Raw genomic sequence first — 17,094 nt, 5'->3', positions numbered from 1 at the left:
ACTGCTGCCGAGACATGACATGAACACAGTGCTGTGCTGTGGAGCTGCCCGATCCACGGCTTAGCGGGATTTACACCCCATATCTATACCACACCAGTCCTGCTTACTGAGGAAATTTTTCCACTACTGGAGGAAAAAAAAAAAAAAAACATACCAGTAAAGAGTGAACCTGAGCTTTCTCCAGCAACAAAGGCTGATTTTAAAGTAAGCTTAAAATTGACAGGTTATCACTGCCTGACACAGAGCAGGAAACTGGGAACTATTCAAGTTCTTAGCTTTGCAACGGCATGGGAAGAGCTCCAGAGTTCAAAAGCAGGACAAAATGCATAGGACAAGCTTAACACTTCTGAAGCAATGACTTGTACTGATGTCTTCCAGCATCTTCGAGGATTTCTTGCCCCATCTCTACCCTATAGCCCTGGGGCTGCCATGCATTCAGTCAAGGTGAAAGCTGACATAAAGGCTCCGACTTTTCAAACCGGAGTCTAACAGAGAAGAAACATTTGCAGTCTTGCTCACCGAGGTCCTCAGTGTTTTGATAAAAGCAGTGAATCAATCTGTACTCCTGATTACAAACACAGGGGAACAAGCCACCAAAACAAAAATCTAACCCTGAATATTGACAGACAAATGGAGTAAGACACACAAATCTGACACAATGGAACGTCAGGCAAAGAGAGTCAGGTTACTATTGGTACGTAATCCTCACTAACCAGTTTCAGAAGGAAATAGGCAGATATCTTTGCAGACATTCCCACTGGATTGGATTTCTAACCACCAAGGGTCTGAAGAGGTAGCACAGTAGCTAAAACAGATTCTATCCAATATTCAACCATACCAACATAAATTCAATGTTTCAGAAGCATTTATTAGTTTGGTATGTATTTAAGTGTCAGTTGCTAAATCCTATACTCTTCAGTTTCCTTAACACTTCTGTCAAAGCCTGTGACTGCAGTGTCATTTAAGCACTGTAAATTTAATTATTAAACAAGAACAGCAGTATGAATTATTGGAACTCTTTCATTAATTAGACCAAAGTTGTTGATCAAAGTTTGAAGTCCATTTCAAGAGGACACTGCCTTAAAGCAGCTAAACCAGCAAAGGACAGACATTAAATATTTATCTTTCCATATGAACTCAAGGTCACTCAACAGACATACATTAAAACAGAAGAAAAAAGACAGCAACTAATTTTATCTGCTTTTAGACAGCTCCTGAAAGTCAGTCTTGCAAATCCAAGTGATCAAGTCAGATTTAAGCAATCAGCATCACAACATTCTTCCAGAGTAGGGAAAAATATCAGTAACTTTGGTACTTCTGTTTCTAGAAGCCATTATAAAGCCTGCTGTTATCCTAGGCTCCTTCATCTGAAACACCAAGACCCCTAGAAGATACTTGTTCGAAATGTACTGACTTACAACCAATACAGAACAAAGAGCAATTGTTTACTACCAAAAAATTATATTGTTACTGCATCAGCAAGGTTTTTGCAGTAGTACAAGCACATACCCCAGCCATAGTAAAAATCTGAATAAAATATATCGGGCATAGCATAATTTTTATTTATGACCTTAATAAAAGATTAGTTTCAACTCTTCCCAAGTTTGTTTGCAGTTCGGAGCCTATCGTCAACAAAAACCACAAGGGAACTGATGCCCAGCCAGTCTTGGAGCAATGGAAAGACAAAAGCCCCCATTTTTATTGTTGAGCACGATGTCATAGGGCACAGGATATCCCTTTTGTCAGCTGGGGTCACCTGTGTCCCCTCCCGACCTGAGCCTACCCCCCCCGAGGGTTGTGCACAGAACGGGAAATGGAGGGAGGCCTTGACACGGTGCAAGCACTGCTCCGCCACAGGCGGGCACTGGTGTGCTGACACCACTGCTCCTCACAAACCCCAAACACAGCACCACGGCAGCAGCTACGAAGGAAGCGAACTCCATCCCAGCCAGACCTGCTACCAGGACACATGATGCAATATCCGTTTCAGAGGATTCGGCACGGAAAAGATTTTGGAGAGCTTTGATGCAAAACACGTACCTGAAGCAACTGTAGTGCTAAGTGTTAGACCAGATACAATTCTGCACTGAGCAGTTACTGGGCAAGTTTAGGTACTAGGAGTGTTAAGACATTTTGATTGGGTTCAGCTGGTTGACTGAAAGAGGACTTCTACATTCCCTCTGCATTTTGGAAACTAAGCATTTGCAAGTAGCTTCATAGCACTTTCATCTTTTCTTCCTGAAACTGCTGTGAAAAGAAGAAATAATACAAGCACTATAAACAATTGAATTGCTTTATGTCGATGCACTTTGTAAGAAGCCAGTGCTGGATATGGTCTGTTAAGCTAAACGATTATCAGAGCCTGACAGCTGAATGTTCTCTGCACAATTATCTTCTCTGGCCTCAGAAATTGCCCTAAACATCAGGAGAGCTTATGGAATTTAATTATTTCAGGGTGGGCTATGAAACCTGCTCTTAGAGCCTTCTCTGGAGAAGAAAAAACAAAACAAAACAAATTATCCAGCACAGGCTTTTTTCATATGAACTAACAGTATCTGTTAGATTCTGCTAGTATGACTCCAACACCTTTTGGTGACTGTCACTGCTTTAACTGCTTCCACTCCTGGCAATGATACTGCATTCACAGCTTGATAACTTCTTGAAAGTAGTATTATAAACTATCATCTCCTAGATTACTTACACAATACATCATCAAGACCCCCATCCAACATATCAACCCCAGTGCAAATCCACAGCAGAAATACACTGCAGAAATACTAGTAAGAATCTAATCCTGAGCTCAAAGACATTGGTGCTGACAGCCATTAGTTAAACTCTCACCCAGCTGCAGATAGAATACTTTTTTTTTTTTTTTGAAGTGGTGTTACATGGACAGTGTGTCAGTATTTAAGAGCAGGCTAAGCAGAATTGCATGCATTTACAAACAGGCATCCCACCAGCCTTCTCAAATACCTGCAACCAACATTAGATTGGATGTTAAATCATTACTGAAAATGAACTTATCTTCAGGTAGCTAGGCTTTTAACATTTTAACAAAGATAGGAGAAAAATGAACTCTCCACAGAAAGCAAATACTCAGAATTCAAGAGACTGGTGGTGTTGAGATGATTAGTCAGTCTAGCTCTCAGCCGCCAAGACAGCGGTGAAACTCACAAGAGAAGTCATAAAAAAATTAGAAGTAACATAATTAATTGGAGATCTTTAAAAACATGAATTATCGGGAAAATAAAAGAATGACTTCCTTTTCTTTCCACAGCTAGTAATTACAAAGATTTCAGCAGCATGGCCTAGTGAAAAACAAACCCTGCATGGATTCACTGAAAGCAACACAAACTCAGCCAGCCAGGGATCCAGCTGAGCTGCAGCACCAGTGGGCTCCTCGGGCACTCCAGGAAAGGGATGCACTTTGCTTTGATGCATCAGCGTGAGGAAAATGGCATCCAAAGGCTGTAGAGCTGACAGGTGACATTGCTGTACGTAACAGGACCATCAAGAGGAGTGGCTGAGCTTCATTATTCAAACGTGTCAAGCGATTTTTTTTCAACAAACGGGTTCTCATACAACACTTCTGCAGATTTTAATATACTGACATATGAAAACAGCAACTTCAGTTCACTGGAAACAGTTTTCTTTTTAATTTTACCATAAAAAGGCAAAATAAACTCTTTCACTGTAATGTTATAGCTTTTAATATTCCTGAGCTGCATTTTAGAAGCAAAAGTATTCTTAAATGGATTTAACAAAAGACACTGCAGCCTTGCTTTCCAACACCACAAGTAAAAATAATTTAGCAAGAAGGCCCCTTTTTCAAAAGACAATGGCTAGCTCTGTATGTACCTGAAAAAATGCTTCAAATGGCTCTGTGCCACCTGAAGTAATTACAAAGCCAGATATGTCAACAAAATAACAGAACACCTTTTCAACCATTTTACCACTGCTTCTTACTTCCTACATCAGTGTGCCTCTCCTACATGGAAAGTATTATACAAACAGCATTACATGCCAGAATAATTTGGGCCACAAAGCTTGGCACCATACAGACATACGAAGGAATCACAGCAGTTTAAAAGACATCCTGCATATCTTTGTAGTCAGTTTTAAGGACTACATGAAAGCCCTGCTAGGTATCCCTATCAGCAAAAACTCTACTTTGTTAAATGTGATTTCACTGAGTGCACCAGAAAGCATTTTAAATCAAATCTGGATGTAATAGCTTGTCACAGCTGGAGTTCCTGCAACTGGCACCCATGTAATTCTCAAGCCAAATTCGGTGATACAGAGATTAAAAGCTAAATCAACTAAAATTAAGTTTTAGAAAAACGAAAATCAAGAAAATAGGCTTTTAGCACTGTAGGAACTCGAGCACAAGCACAGGCGGTTATACCTACACATTGTGGTGGAAACCTAGAAGAGACAACAAAGCACAAAGGAACATCAAAAAAAAAAATCAGGCATCTATTTTCTTGATTTCCGAGACTAGATGCAAGTTAAGCATTGGTTGAAACAAACGTGTTTTCTATAGCAGTCACACCGATGAGGTCTCGTTTACAGCTTCCTGGCCCTTTTGTCCGACCACAGCCTTTCCAAGGAGCCAAGGCCTCCACTACCCACTCCAAGTACTCCTTTGCTTACTCAGTGATCACCTCCGGTGCCTTCGCCTCCTGCTCACGCTTCTGCGACTGTGACTTCTTTCTCTTCTGTCTCGTTTCCGTTCGCTACTGCGAGTTCTTCTGTAACGCGAACGTCTGGGACTTACGTTTCTTCGACGAGGACTGCGGCTTCGTCGAGGGCTGTAACTTCTGCTAGAGTGTCTATAATACCTCCTTTCTTTCCGGCGTTTTTCATCCTGGTAGCTCGCATCTCTTCTGTGTCTGCTCCTCTCCCGTCTACCCTTACTCTCGTCAGTGTTTACGCTGCTACACGAACGGCTCTTTCTTCTCCTCGGCTCTGCGCTACGTCTGCCCTGCTCACAGCGCGAGTCCTTCCTGCAGGTATTCTGGTCGTAGCCAGAGTGGCTCTTCTGCTGCTGGTTACTGGCGGGAATGCACGGAAGTACCCCTGAACTTCTTTTCTCAGAGCACCTCTCAGAGTTTGTGGTATGAAGTTTCTGACCTTCTTTGACATGAACTTTGTCGTGAATGTTGCCATTCAAGTACTTGCATTGAGTGTTTGCGCTCTCAGGGGATGCTACCTCTCTTTGAGAGCCAGGAACCAGTTTGCCTGTAACAGCCTGTCCTGAGGTAGAAGTGATGCAGCTGGATGACACAGAGTGTGGAATACCGCTAGGGGTTTTCGGTATGTCAGACTGAACTGTCTCAGTTTCTTCTTTGTTTTGATTAAGTGCATCCATTTTCTTGCTTAGAAGATTGTTCAGTAGTTTCTCCCTCAGTTCCTTTTCTTTTCTCTGCAACCCCAGCGCTCTCTCTTTTTCCTCTTCCACACGTTTGAGCTCAGCCTCCTGAAGCTTTCGTCTCTCCTCTAGCTGCTGAAGACGAATCTTTTCTTCATTATGTTCTTGCTCCAAAAGTTTTACTGCCTGAAAGAGAATCAATGGGAAGGTCAAAGTAAACAACAAAAAATACTTATAGTCCTGCTTATGCTTCCAAGTTATACAACACAAAAGCAGCAATATGACAATAAAATAAAACCTAACAAACAGAACTTAACCATCCCAAAGTTAAAATGATTATTTCCCTCTTAAAGGGAAAAAACCCCATACAAACCAAACAAAAAAGTCACCAGCACACAACTGTTCTAAGGTGAAACATTAGCATTAGTCCACAAACTCTTTTGAGTGTCAATTTCTCCTAGCTGTTTCACAAGACAAAACCAAAGCTTGGTCTTTATGGCTCCTTAATATGATGAGAGCAACACACAAGGTAGAACAACATGTGGAATTTGAAGTATTACAATACATTTCTCAGGGTCAACACCTGAAGATTTCAGTCAAATTTAAAACACGCGTTTCTCTTAGGTGATCGCAATCTGTGGTTCATAGATGGCTTTACAATGGAGTGCATAAAAACCAGCAAATAATTAAACACACATTACGTGGAAAATCCTTCTCATCTTGCCAATCACTTTAGAAACTTAAGATACTGAAAAAAGTTAAAGCTTTTTTTTTTAAATTCTGACCCAGACAAACAGCTTAGTGTAGACCTCAAAACTCTGGGACTGAAAGAAAGACACTGTTCTATTTTATCAGACAACCCTTCTATTTTACAGCTGCAAAGGTACAAAGCTAACAGGAATTATTTTTCCCTTCTCCTAGCATACAACTAAACACATAGCACCGTAGGAGTTCAAAAACACTCCTGATTAAAAAAAAAAAAAAAAAAAAGAAAACCCTGCTTTGACACACAGTTTTTAATTTCTGCAGAAAATACTTAACATACATTACATTACACCCTAACATGACTTTATGAAAGCCTTAAGCAAATTACACCCCATTTCAATGAAAAATAACAATATTGATAGACAGGATCTAACATTCAAAACCTTAGCTGACTGTACTTTTTCTACAGAAAAATCATTTTGCACGTTTTCAAACATCAGCAATGAAAGCTCATTCTCTGAAACTGCAAAGAATAGTTAACGGAACTGACAGGAAACTTGATGCATCAGAACTGGAATTAGAAACAAGGAGTCCTGCATCTTATTCTCTGTGTTTAGTTCACTTTATCATGCTTACACGTGCTTTTACTGGACTTAAGAGCAAGCCTGCCAGTTACTTTACAGGTAAAAAATGCTATTCAGGACTACAGGTTCAAGTTCACTCTGCCATTTACCTATATGTGCATATTTTTACCATGGATGAAATACTGTTTCATTGCACTTTTCTGAATTTTTGGTCTAAGGAATAGCATCTGGAGAGGTACTAAATCTGTTAATTAATGAACAGTGCTCCTACTCCCGCTCAAGTCAGTGAAAGGCTTTGTTCTGCTGGTTCTTCATTAGTTTCTGAAATAAATATTGAAGTTACCTTTGCCCTGCTTAACAGTTCTGCAATTAGTCTAATGGACTGAAGATTTCTTTGAGCTAACAGGAGCTTCCTTTCTTCTAACTTTATCTTCTCTTGCAGTTTTTTCTGTTCTTCAGCTTGAAGCTTTTCAAGTTGTTTTTTGTTTCGTCGAACTTCACGATCTTTCTGTTTCTGTTCTCTCTTGCGCAATTTTTCTTCTCTTTTTCTCTCTCTCTCATATTCTTCAAGCTCTCTCTGTTTCCTAAAAAAGATATGAATATTTTTTAACCTTATCTAGGGCAGGTACAGTTTTAGACTCTCACTGTATATAAAAATATACTTTGAGTAAATTTGCTTCTAAGTAAGTCTTGTTGATTACTGAAAAGCAGAAGTAGAAAACAGTGAACTTTTTAACCATTAGTTCTGATAGTAAACAAACATCATCCTGTCAATAGTTAAAAACAAGTTGGAATCCAAACATAAAACAGGGCTATAACAAAAATATTTTTTTTGAAAACAGTGTGACCAGAGACAATAACAACACATCAAGCAGCCAGGCAGCGAATCATCACAGCAAGAAGAAAATTACCAATTAATGTGTGCAGTGATTGGGGGTTTTTATTTCAGTCATAAGGACAAAACGATAGCTTATGTAAAAGGCTGAAGGTTTCTGAGATCAGGTATCTAATAGCATAATTTTTAGGAAATAGATTATTTTGCAGATTTAAGATTTTTAACCGAACATAGCCATTAGTGACAATCTAAATAACCTTGCAGTTTCAGAAACTGTTTAATATCTAAACATTAAGCAATGAGAACTTATACACATCAAGGCAGATGGACACCATACAGCCTCTGAAACAATTTGGTCCATTTGTGTTTATATTCTGAATAGCTGTCTTATGACATCTGCATACTTACACATTTTCTTAAAATATCTCTGTTAAGATATGCTTGTATCCCATCCCTTCCCTGGAAAAATACTGACGTTAAGACAAAATTAGCTTTATAATATCAAAGTTAGTTAGCAGCACAACTAGTGCATTGTTTTCTATTCTCCATTTACAGTGGACATTTTTCCATCTGAATGACTGCACATCATGTAAATTCCCAGCTCTTGGAATTACAGTTCAAGAAAAAAAAAAAAGTGTAAAACACTCTTCTCCAAATCTCTTAATCCCTGAACCCTATTTCCTCAAAAGGACCACAGTATCCTCACTCAGTTTTAAGCGCTTTGCTTTAGCCACAAGAGTAGGACTTTGGAAGAAAATTTGTGTTTAGTTATTCTTTTTGACGCTGATATGAAGGAGAAACTACAGTTTTGTTATGACTGATTGTTAAAAACTTAACTGAGCAATAAGCGATAAATACCTTTCTTCCTCTTTTTGTTTTTCCTCTGCTTCTTTCTCTTTACGCTTTTGTTCTTCTCTCTGTTTTTCAAGCTCTTGAAGCTTTTGCCTTTCAAGCTGACGCTTCTTAATTGATGCATCACTGAGGTGTTTTGTTGAGTCAAAAGAAACCTTTACAGGATACAATTGAAAACAGTTTTAAGTAGACAAAAAACAAAACAAAAAAAAAAATCCCCAACAATCTGCACAATCCCCAACACTTTTAATCTAGCACAAAGGGATCCAAACCACAGTGTAAGTACAACCAAAAATATAAAACCTTCTCCAAAACAAAGCAAACTTCGCTATGTGCCCAAGGCAAGCACCAGAGTACTATAACCAGGTAACTGGGAACTAAATGCCTGCACACTAGCACAGTCAGGTACCAGTTTACACTTTTGTGTCTGTCTGACATCCAAAAGTAAACCCTAGCGCGATACCTGGCTGTCCAAAGTTTTCAACCTGTCAGAACAGGAACTTACAGAACTCATTCAACTCATGTACAGCACTAGGTAGAAATGGGCCTAAATAAAGGCCTCCCTTTCTGTCTAAAACTGTGATCTGTAAACTCAGTAGAAGAAACCATTCTACAATGTTCAGCACCCAGTTTAAGCAAGTGCTTAATTCTAACACCAAGTTTCCCAAATTGAGGTACATTGGGCTGAAGCTCCGAGTTTGAGACTGGGAACACAAGAGAAAATCGTTTTCCACAATTCTGAGCAACCTGGGACATATGAGCACAGCTTGCCCGTGTCCAGCTGCGTGCTGAAGAGGACACCAGCAGACATCACAGCCCTGGTGTCCCAACCTCCCATTGGAGCACCACCTGTGTGCAGGCAGGGCATGTCTCTAATACATCCCTGCAGGCCCATCGCCCTGAACCACGGGGCAGAGAACAAGGAGCACGTATTCTGTAGTTTAATTCACCCAGGCTCTATGTAAAATGATGTTTCACTAACAGGCTAAAAGGACAGATGGGTCGAAACAGACAAGGTGTTGCTGTGACCTCGTATGAAAGAGGTCTGCCCTGACAGCGCAATCACAAACACAGCCCTCTCTCTTTCTTATCAATCCCCAAGGCAGCTGCCAGGAAGGCATGTTTCCACTTGCATGGCCAAACTAAATTTGGGAAACCTGATCCCCTCTATGTAAGTGACAGTTTGAATTTCACATCCCCTTGAAAACCTTGAGGGTCAAGGTAGAAACGGTTTCTATGCTCCAACTGACAAGCTTTGACAGAAAGCTAAAGGATTACAGTATTTTACTTACACAGACTAAACTACAACTTGAATAAACACTTGCATGTTCCTGCATTACACAAAGGAATACTCAGCTTCTTCCCGAAACACGCTGTTTGGATGACTACTGAGCATACTGAAATATACCCACAAACATTTCCTTCAACTGATATGTAAATGCACAGCCCACCTCCAAACATAACAGAGCAAGTTGTCTTCAGGTCACGCTTTCATAGATACTACATCTGATCAGACTGTCTTGTTCTCTCCTGTCATAGCTGCATTTTCTAAAACAATGAGGTTACAGAAAAAAAGAGATCTGGAACACTCAGTATGTAAATATTATGAATTAAGCGTGCTGCACCCACAGGAAACTGCGCTACAGATTTAACATTATCTTTTAAATCTCGATGGGGGTCTTTCTGAATGTGAAGTACACTAACTGTGTACCCCCCAGGCCGTACAGGTCACACACTACTGAATTTCACGGTTCTGACACTAGTTAGACCTCATTATCAATGCAGGGACCAGATACAGAGGCTGTGGAATTCTCCCCTAAAATGTCAATTTGTAGCGAACACAAAAGAGACCAATGCACTTTAAAGTCAGCCTTCTGGTGAAATATGTCTGAACCTGTTCAAAATTAGAATTTGAAGTGAAATGACAAAATTTATAAATACATATTGCTTTCTAAAAAATATTTAAGCAGGCCATGTTCATACACTCGGTCCTTCCATCAAGCAGCTCTCATTCCTAGAACTGTCTTGTTAAAGTAAAAAATGAAAAACCCCCCTTACTTTGTTCACATAGTCTAACAACACATTTTTCTTCCATCGTTTTCCTTTAAAGATTCTACTATGGCTGTTCCATAAAACTAGTGCCGTTAATGTCACCTGTTATCATCACTACATTATACAGGTGTCAGTTTTAAGCACTAAGGAAATAACATTTACTTGTACTTGGTCTTTCACACGGGTTCCCATACAAAAGCCTGCAGTTTCTCACCTTTATGTTGCAAGCCACCGCTTTGCCATCCTCGCCTTTAAACATCAGCTTCATCCCTCGCAGGGCGTTCATGGCCTTAATGAAACCTGCGTACTCTCGATACTGAACATAAGCTTCAAAATTTAAATGGCCTCCAAAACTGAAAGTGTGAAAATTTCTGCCAGTCATTTCTTCTCTGTAAGGGTCCAGCATGGGTATGTCCACGTTACGTATTTCTCCAAATTTCTTGAAAACTTTTACAAGGATTTCTTCACTTGGCTTTTCCGAGCCAGAGTCCTTTGCTGCAAACCACTTACAAGGTAAGCCCTCTAGGTGAATAGTATCTGGCCTTTCCCCTGGCAAAGTTTCATTCATATCTTTTGCATCACGGAAAAACGAGTCCCAGTCATGTCTGGTAGGAAAGTCAATCTTGTATTCCGCAGCACGGACTTTTAAAATGTCAGAGAAGCCGCTCAGCTTTATTGTTTTGCCATCAAGGCACGCCAGAAAAGACTTAACCAAACTTTTGTTCTCAACCTCTCCTTCGAACCGGATGAAATCCATTGTGCTTTTAGAAATCCGCAGAGTGGAAAACTGATGAGTTTGCACCATCCCTTTCAATCTTTCCATCACTTCCCAGTTCGAAATGGATTTTCCCGGCTGTTTCAGCTGAGGAAGTGCCACACTGATGGTCATTTTTGTAATGGGTTTAAGGTATAACCCACAGGGAGCACAGAGCTCTACAGCTTCTGATGTATCATGAACTATTGTTGCAGCAGCCATAACACAGAAAAAGCATAGGATAAAAAAAAATAAAAGATGCAAGTTTAAGTTGCAGGCCAACAGTAGTCAAATAAATTAGCCCTTATCCGTAAATAAGTTAATTCTTTGGCCATTTAACCATTCCCAAGTTAATACAATGTCTCTTAATACAAGAGTCAATTACAGAGTTAAAACTGAGTAGTACAAACATCTTAAATAACTTTACAACCACTAGAGCCTATAAGTAAATAAACCTCAGTAAGGCCTCAGAAAAATACAAAAATAAAAAAACCAAAACAAAAACAAAACCACAAGAAGCTGATGACAATCTTAGGAACACATGAAGTTGGTATGTGATGGCTCAGAAAGCAGCTACCCTTTCTCAGGAAGGAAGGGACAGGCGGAGCAAAGCCACACTGCTTTGGAGTCTACTTAACAACCAGTAAACCCCAGCTGGCCAGCGCCGAGGCGGATCCCAAGCTCTCCACCAGAAAGACTTCGGAAGGCGTCTGCAACGAGAGAAAAACGCCTCTTTCATTTAAAAGCCCGAAGCCCCGCGCAGTCTCAGCAGTACACGGGTGGGGGGGGGGGTGTGTGTGTGTGTGATGGGGATGGTGCCGCGACCGCCACCCGCCCGCGGGAAGGCCGGCGGCGGAGCAAGACCCCAGAGACGCCACCGGGGAAGCCCCTCTCCCTCCCCCTCTCCCTCTCCCTCTCCCTCCCCGATCCCGATCCCGATGCCGACCCCCGACCCCGACGCCAGCAGCCCGGGCCGGGCCGGGCGGAGCAGGGTTACCCGCACCCTCCGCCGCCGGCTCCCCGCCGCCTTCCCCGGCCGCCGAAGGGGCCCTCCCGGCGCCCCCCTCACCCGCAGCCGGCGGGGGTGGGGTGGGGTGGGGGTAGGGTGGGAGTTGGGCCAGACCCCACGGTTAACGGCCGCCGGCCCGCGCCAGACCCTGCCCCTCCGCGCAGCGCCGGGAACGCTTCCGCTTCCGTGTGGTGGCGGAACGCTCCCTCACCGGCACGGGGGGCGGGCGCACCCGCTCTCTATGGTAGCCCCTCTCGCTCTCTCTCCCGCGCTCTCTATGGCAGCGGCGTGAGGGCGACGCCTGGCGGCGGGGCGGGAGAGCGGCGGCTTGAGAAATGGCGGGGTGGGTGTGTGTCTGTGTCTGTGTGTGTCTGTGTCTGTGTGTGTGTGTGTCTGTGTCTGTGTGTGTCTGTGTGTCTGTGTGTGTCTGTGTGTCTGTCTGTGTCTGTGTGTGTGTGTGTGTGTGTCTGTGTGTCTGTGTGTGTGTCTGTGTGTCTGTCTGTGTCTGTGTGTGTGTCTGTGTGTGTGTGTGTGTGTGTGTGTGTGTGTCTGTGTGTGTGTGTGTCTGTGTGTCTGTGTGTCTGTGTCTGTGTGTGTGTGTGTGTGTGTGTGTGTGTGTCTGTGTGTGTGTCTGTGTGTCTGTCTGTGTCTGTGTGTGTGTGTGTCTGTGTGTGTGTCTGTGTGTCTGTGTCTGTGTGTGTGTGTGTCTGTGTGTGTGTCTGTGTGTCTGTGTGTGTGTCTGTGTGTCTGTGTGTGTGTGTGTGTGTGTGTCTGTGTCTGTGTGTCTGTGTGTCTGTGTCTGGGTGTCTGTGTGTGTGTGTGTGTCTGTGTGTGTGTGTCTGTGTGTCTGTGTGTGTGTCTGTGTGTGTGTCTGTGTGTGTGTGTGTCTGTGTGTCTGTCTGTGTCTGTGTGTGTGTGTCTGTGTGTGTGTGTGTGTGTGTGTGTCTGTGTCTGTGTGTGTGTGTGTGTGTGTGTGTTTCTGATTTTTTTTTTTTTTTTTTTTTCGGAAAACAAGCCCAAACTCTTGCATTTCCAAAAAGAACGGCACAAACCAGCAAGACCCAACCCAGCCGCACGAACGGGAGCGGCTAGTGCTGTTTGAGATGCTGTCAGGTAACCCGGCTACACGCGCGGGTCTGGAAAACACACCGCATGACCTACGGGAAATCTGGCCATGCTGTCAGCTGGAGGTTATGCTGGACACCCTACAGCATCCCAAATGGCAGTGGGCATGTGTGTCAGACCACCGAATTGAGCCTTCGGTGTCTCTTTAGGGGCTGTGGGGTCTGGGTCCTGCCTGGTGTTCCACGGCTGCTTTAGGAGGGTGTGAGCCTTCTCAAATCCTGGGTTGAGCCTACTGCACCTTAGCTGACATCCCCCCACACCCTAGAGCACCTCGATAAACTCTATGCCGGGAAGGTGAATCCTGTTTCTAGTTGACAAGTAGCTATCGGCACACAGACACGTGAATTCAGAGGTCCGAGACTTCAACAGGATGATATTCTGGGTGTTCTCAATTCCCAGGAACTGTTCAGTCAACTGGCGTCTAATTGGGAAAATATGTCCCTTTATTCATGGGCAGAAAAACCAGAAATTTGGAAAGTATTGATGTGTCTTTACATAATCGTTCACCAATAAATATTTAAGGCATACCAAAACACATCTCTCGAATGTGCTCTCATCCTGCACTGATCCTCAGTTTATAGCAGTAAAAAAAACGGGGTTTAAGTTGCAGTACAGTGGGCACAGGAGGCCGTTGCCCATTTTCTGCTTGTTCGCTTTTTACATCATCTTCGCCCACTGTACAAATAAGGCAAATTATGTAACAGGCCAGCAGATCTTCAAGTACGGTTCTTAAATGACCTTATGCTATTTTGCAGATAACACATCAGAGCTTCTCACTGTAGCTTTGCCATCGACAGATTCCTCATATTTGGGTTCGCCGCAAGTGAAGGATGGAAAAGTTACCACATGCGCACAGGGGAGGGTCTGCCTCTGTTCCCTGCACCACCACCACCTTCCAGATATGTGCCCCCACGTTCTCAGAGGACCCCAGTTTCAACGCTGGGACTGTAGTTGCATGCCCCCGCCTACCTCTCTCAATTTTCCGCTGCTCATCCCAAACCCACGGGGGGTTCCCGCTGCCAACCCCCCCCGCCCTCATCCAGTGAGTCACCCACTACCACACCTTCCTGCCCCTGCTCCGGCGTTTTAATACAGGCACCGGGTCCCACCTTGGATAAACTCCCACCGCTTGAGAAGCCGGGGACTGGTGTCACCTTCAGCGGCAGGCTGGTCCTAACCACTGTGTGGAAATAACGACTTCGAAGCATCAACTACAACACCCAGCGCAGGAGGTGACCATGAATCCAGCAGCTGCAGCAAGGCCACAGCTCTTGTGCAGAGGTGCTACTTCACATCGCAGATCCACGCAAAGCGGATCTAGTTACGTTTCAGAGAGTTTCAGTAGCAGCATAATAAGACACTGCATATGACGAGGGTTTCGAATCCTGGGCATAATGATAGCCCCGCCCCCAAGACTGTGCCAGAAATAAATATTCTGTATTTTAAACTAAAAAAATAAATCAATGCTCTGAGAAGTTAAAAAATGCCAGAATTGAGGTTACCCATGCAGTCACATCAGCCACAACCATGACAACTTTCATAAACTTTTTTTCTGATGTATTTGAAAGAATAATTATAAGCATTATGTTTAATAATGTAAAATATATTGGCAAAGAGAAGTAGTGATAATGTACATAACTTTTAAAAGATGTAATCAAGCATCAACACTGCAGCTTGGCATGGGTAAACAGCATTTCTGCTCAAATGCAGTCCTTTGCGTTGGGCAGATGTGTTGGTTTTGTTATTATTTTTTCACTGTAGTGAGATACATAAATGAGTTCATGGAGTGTCTCCCTTTGGGTTTCAGAGTCTGAAGTGAAGGTTAGTAAAGCAAGGGTATCACACCTACCAGCAAGAGGAGGGATGAACAGGCAAAGTAAACATTGGTAAGGGACAGTATCCAGGTGCAACAGTGAGCATAAATCTGTTTTTTACTGTAAGACATTGTCTCTCCCCATCTCTGACATTGCGCTACTGACCTTAAAAACCATCTAGCATGTCTAAAAGCTTGTACCTTTTTTTCTGACTTCAGCAGACAATCTAATAGAAGATAGCACTTCTGCCTATAAACTTTCTCATCCGTACCTTCAGTAGTTACAACACTGAATCCCACAAAGGTTCACTAGAGGGAGCGCTTGTTATTTACATACATGTAATAGAGCTATTCATAAACACCATTAAAATAGGCTGTAAACATCAGATACTAGGTTTTGTATTCATGCCAGAACACAGACCATTCTTCCTTTCTTAGAAGAGGATATAATTCTCCTAACTACGCATGGTCTTATCTGTGTACTTCTTCTGCTTTTCCTGTAAAGCACCATTTTATTGAACTTAATGGCCATTTGCGGTAACGCGTGCAAGATGTTATGTGGGTGTTTACATAAAATAAAACAACAACCCAGTATAATTCCATTTCCTTTCCCACCATCTTCCTTCCTCTCCAAAACACACCAAAGAAGAAGAAAACCTCTTTTTAGTTTAAAATTTAGCTGTATCTGTTGGAGAATGAAGCATCTCCTGTGCTCATCTAAATCTTTTCTACTATATAATATCCAGAATTACTCTTAGTACATCTCTTTCTTAGAAACAGTTAGAGTACATGGCACCCTCAGGTTACTTTCAATGTGATTGCTGTTTTCTGTTGTCACTGAACAGGGGACATCTCTTTATCCTCTCTCACAGTGAGGGAAAACTAAATAAATCACAGTGCAGTGGAACAGTTTATGAATGGTATTTGGAGGTGGAGTCAGCAGCACGGGAGAATCTCTTGGATGAAGAGATTGCATAACTGTTGAAGAGCCATTACAATATTGTTTTCAAACTCTAAATAGCCTCTTCCCACAAAGCAAAATTAATCCCTGAGGTGGGTAGGAACAGAGGAATCAACCTGGAATATATTGTTTTATTTCCAGTGGTAAGAAATGGCTCCGCAAATCATTTAATTTAATTTCCTTATCTCTACTGACATTATTTTCTTTAACTGAATGCTGTGTGTCAGTGAAGTGTATGGGTGTGACAGATTGTCTACCTTGGAAAGAATACATAATGTTAGAAGTAATACATGTGTTGACGCGAGGCAATTTCGATTAACTGAAATTAATCATTACTTCCTGTGGCTGGTTCTCCACAGGCCTTATTGTTGCATTCTGTTTAAAGTGGTAGAATGTGACAATATACAGAGGCAGTTTCACTCTCCCTAACTCATCCTTATGGCAGAGAATTGGTTTTGTTAGCAGAGATTAGGAGCACACAATGCAGAGCAGGCCCTTTCTACTAAATTATCTCAGTGCGCTGTGCCCACTGCCATCTATTTTACACTAAACATAAATGGCAAAATTTCTGATTTTGCTTTCACTGAGGAGGAATTAGTATCTGTAGTGATACTGGTTTATGGGCTGACTTGTCAAACCATAATGTGCCGTAGCCTATAAAACATAAAAATTAGATTTAAGTTGCAAAGATAGATTGTACTATGCTTGCTAGCAAGTTGTATATTTTAAATAACTGTAGTACCATGCTTTCAGATGCATTACTGGTTTATTATTTTTTTTTAATACAGGCACACACGAGGTGCTCTCACATACTGACAGATTTCAATAGCTAACCCTTAAAGTAAGTCCAAATCTAAAAGATTGGTAGTTTTTTCTACTTTTTTTTTTTTTTTTTTTCCCATTAAATGTTTAGGGGGAAATATTAGAATGCAATTCAAATTAACACTTGAAAATTAAGTATTTCCTCCACAATATTACATGTTACAGATTTATACCAATCATAAAACATCTCATGTTTTTATGTACACTTTTT

General features: G+C 42.1%; 1 protein-coding gene across 5 annotated transcripts; it reads right to left on the bottom strand.

Annotated features, from left to right (window-relative positions):
- Window positions 1-847: 847 nt before the first annotated feature.
- AKAP17A (A-kinase anchoring protein 17A) lies at window positions 848-12,397 on the bottom strand. 5 transcript variants are annotated; one of them, XM_033000191.2, is made up of 6 exons: window positions 12,157-12,396; window positions 11,731-11,863; window positions 10,614-11,356; window positions 8,354-8,502; window positions 7,004-7,244; window positions 848-5,557 (listed from the first exon to the last, which is right to left on the bottom strand). In XM_033000191.2, exons 3-6 carry the CDS (start codon window positions 11,286-11,288, stop codon window positions 4,661-4,663), a joined length of 1,962 nt encoding a protein of 653 aa, XP_032856082.2. In that variant the 5' UTR covers window positions 11,289-11,356; window positions 11,731-11,863; window positions 12,157-12,396; the 3' UTR covers window positions 848-4,660. The 5 variants fall into 5 exon arrangements, with proteins under 5 accessions (XP_032856082.2, XP_032856079.2, XP_032856078.2 ...); XM_033000188.2 differs by having other exon boundaries at window positions 10,614-11,863; window positions 12,151-12,397; XM_033000187.2 differs by having other exon boundaries at window positions 10,614-11,863; window positions 12,157-12,397.
- Window positions 12,398-17,094: the final 4,697 nt, after the last annotated feature.

The sequence above is a fragment of the Tyto alba genome, unplaced genomic scaffold, assembly GCF_018691265.1.
Source record: "Tyto alba isolate M040663 unplaced genomic scaffold, T.alba_DEE_v4.0 Super-Scaffold_14, whole genome shotgun sequence".
In the NCBI taxonomy this organism is placed as follows: Eukaryota; Metazoa; Chordata; class Aves; order Strigiformes; family Tytonidae; genus Tyto; species Tyto alba.
The sequence above is the reverse complement of the archived record's forward strand: the minus strand, read 5'-3'. Positions and strand labels throughout refer to the sequence as shown.

Excerpts from the sequence above, each read along its gene's own strand:
- AKAP17A (XM_033000188.2), bottom strand. The coding sequence starts at position 11,375 with ATGGCTGCTGCAACAATAGTTCATGATACATCAGAAGCTGTAGAGCTC. Across the intron at positions 7,245-8,353 it reads AAACAAAAAGAGGAAGAAAG|GAAACAGAGAGAGCTTGAAG; the intron begins GTATTTATCGCT and ends TATCTTTTTTAG. Across the intron at positions 5,558-7,003 it reads AACTGTTAAGCAGGGCAAAG|GCAGTAAAACTTTTGGAGCA; the intron begins GTAACTTCAATA and ends ATTCTCTTTCAG.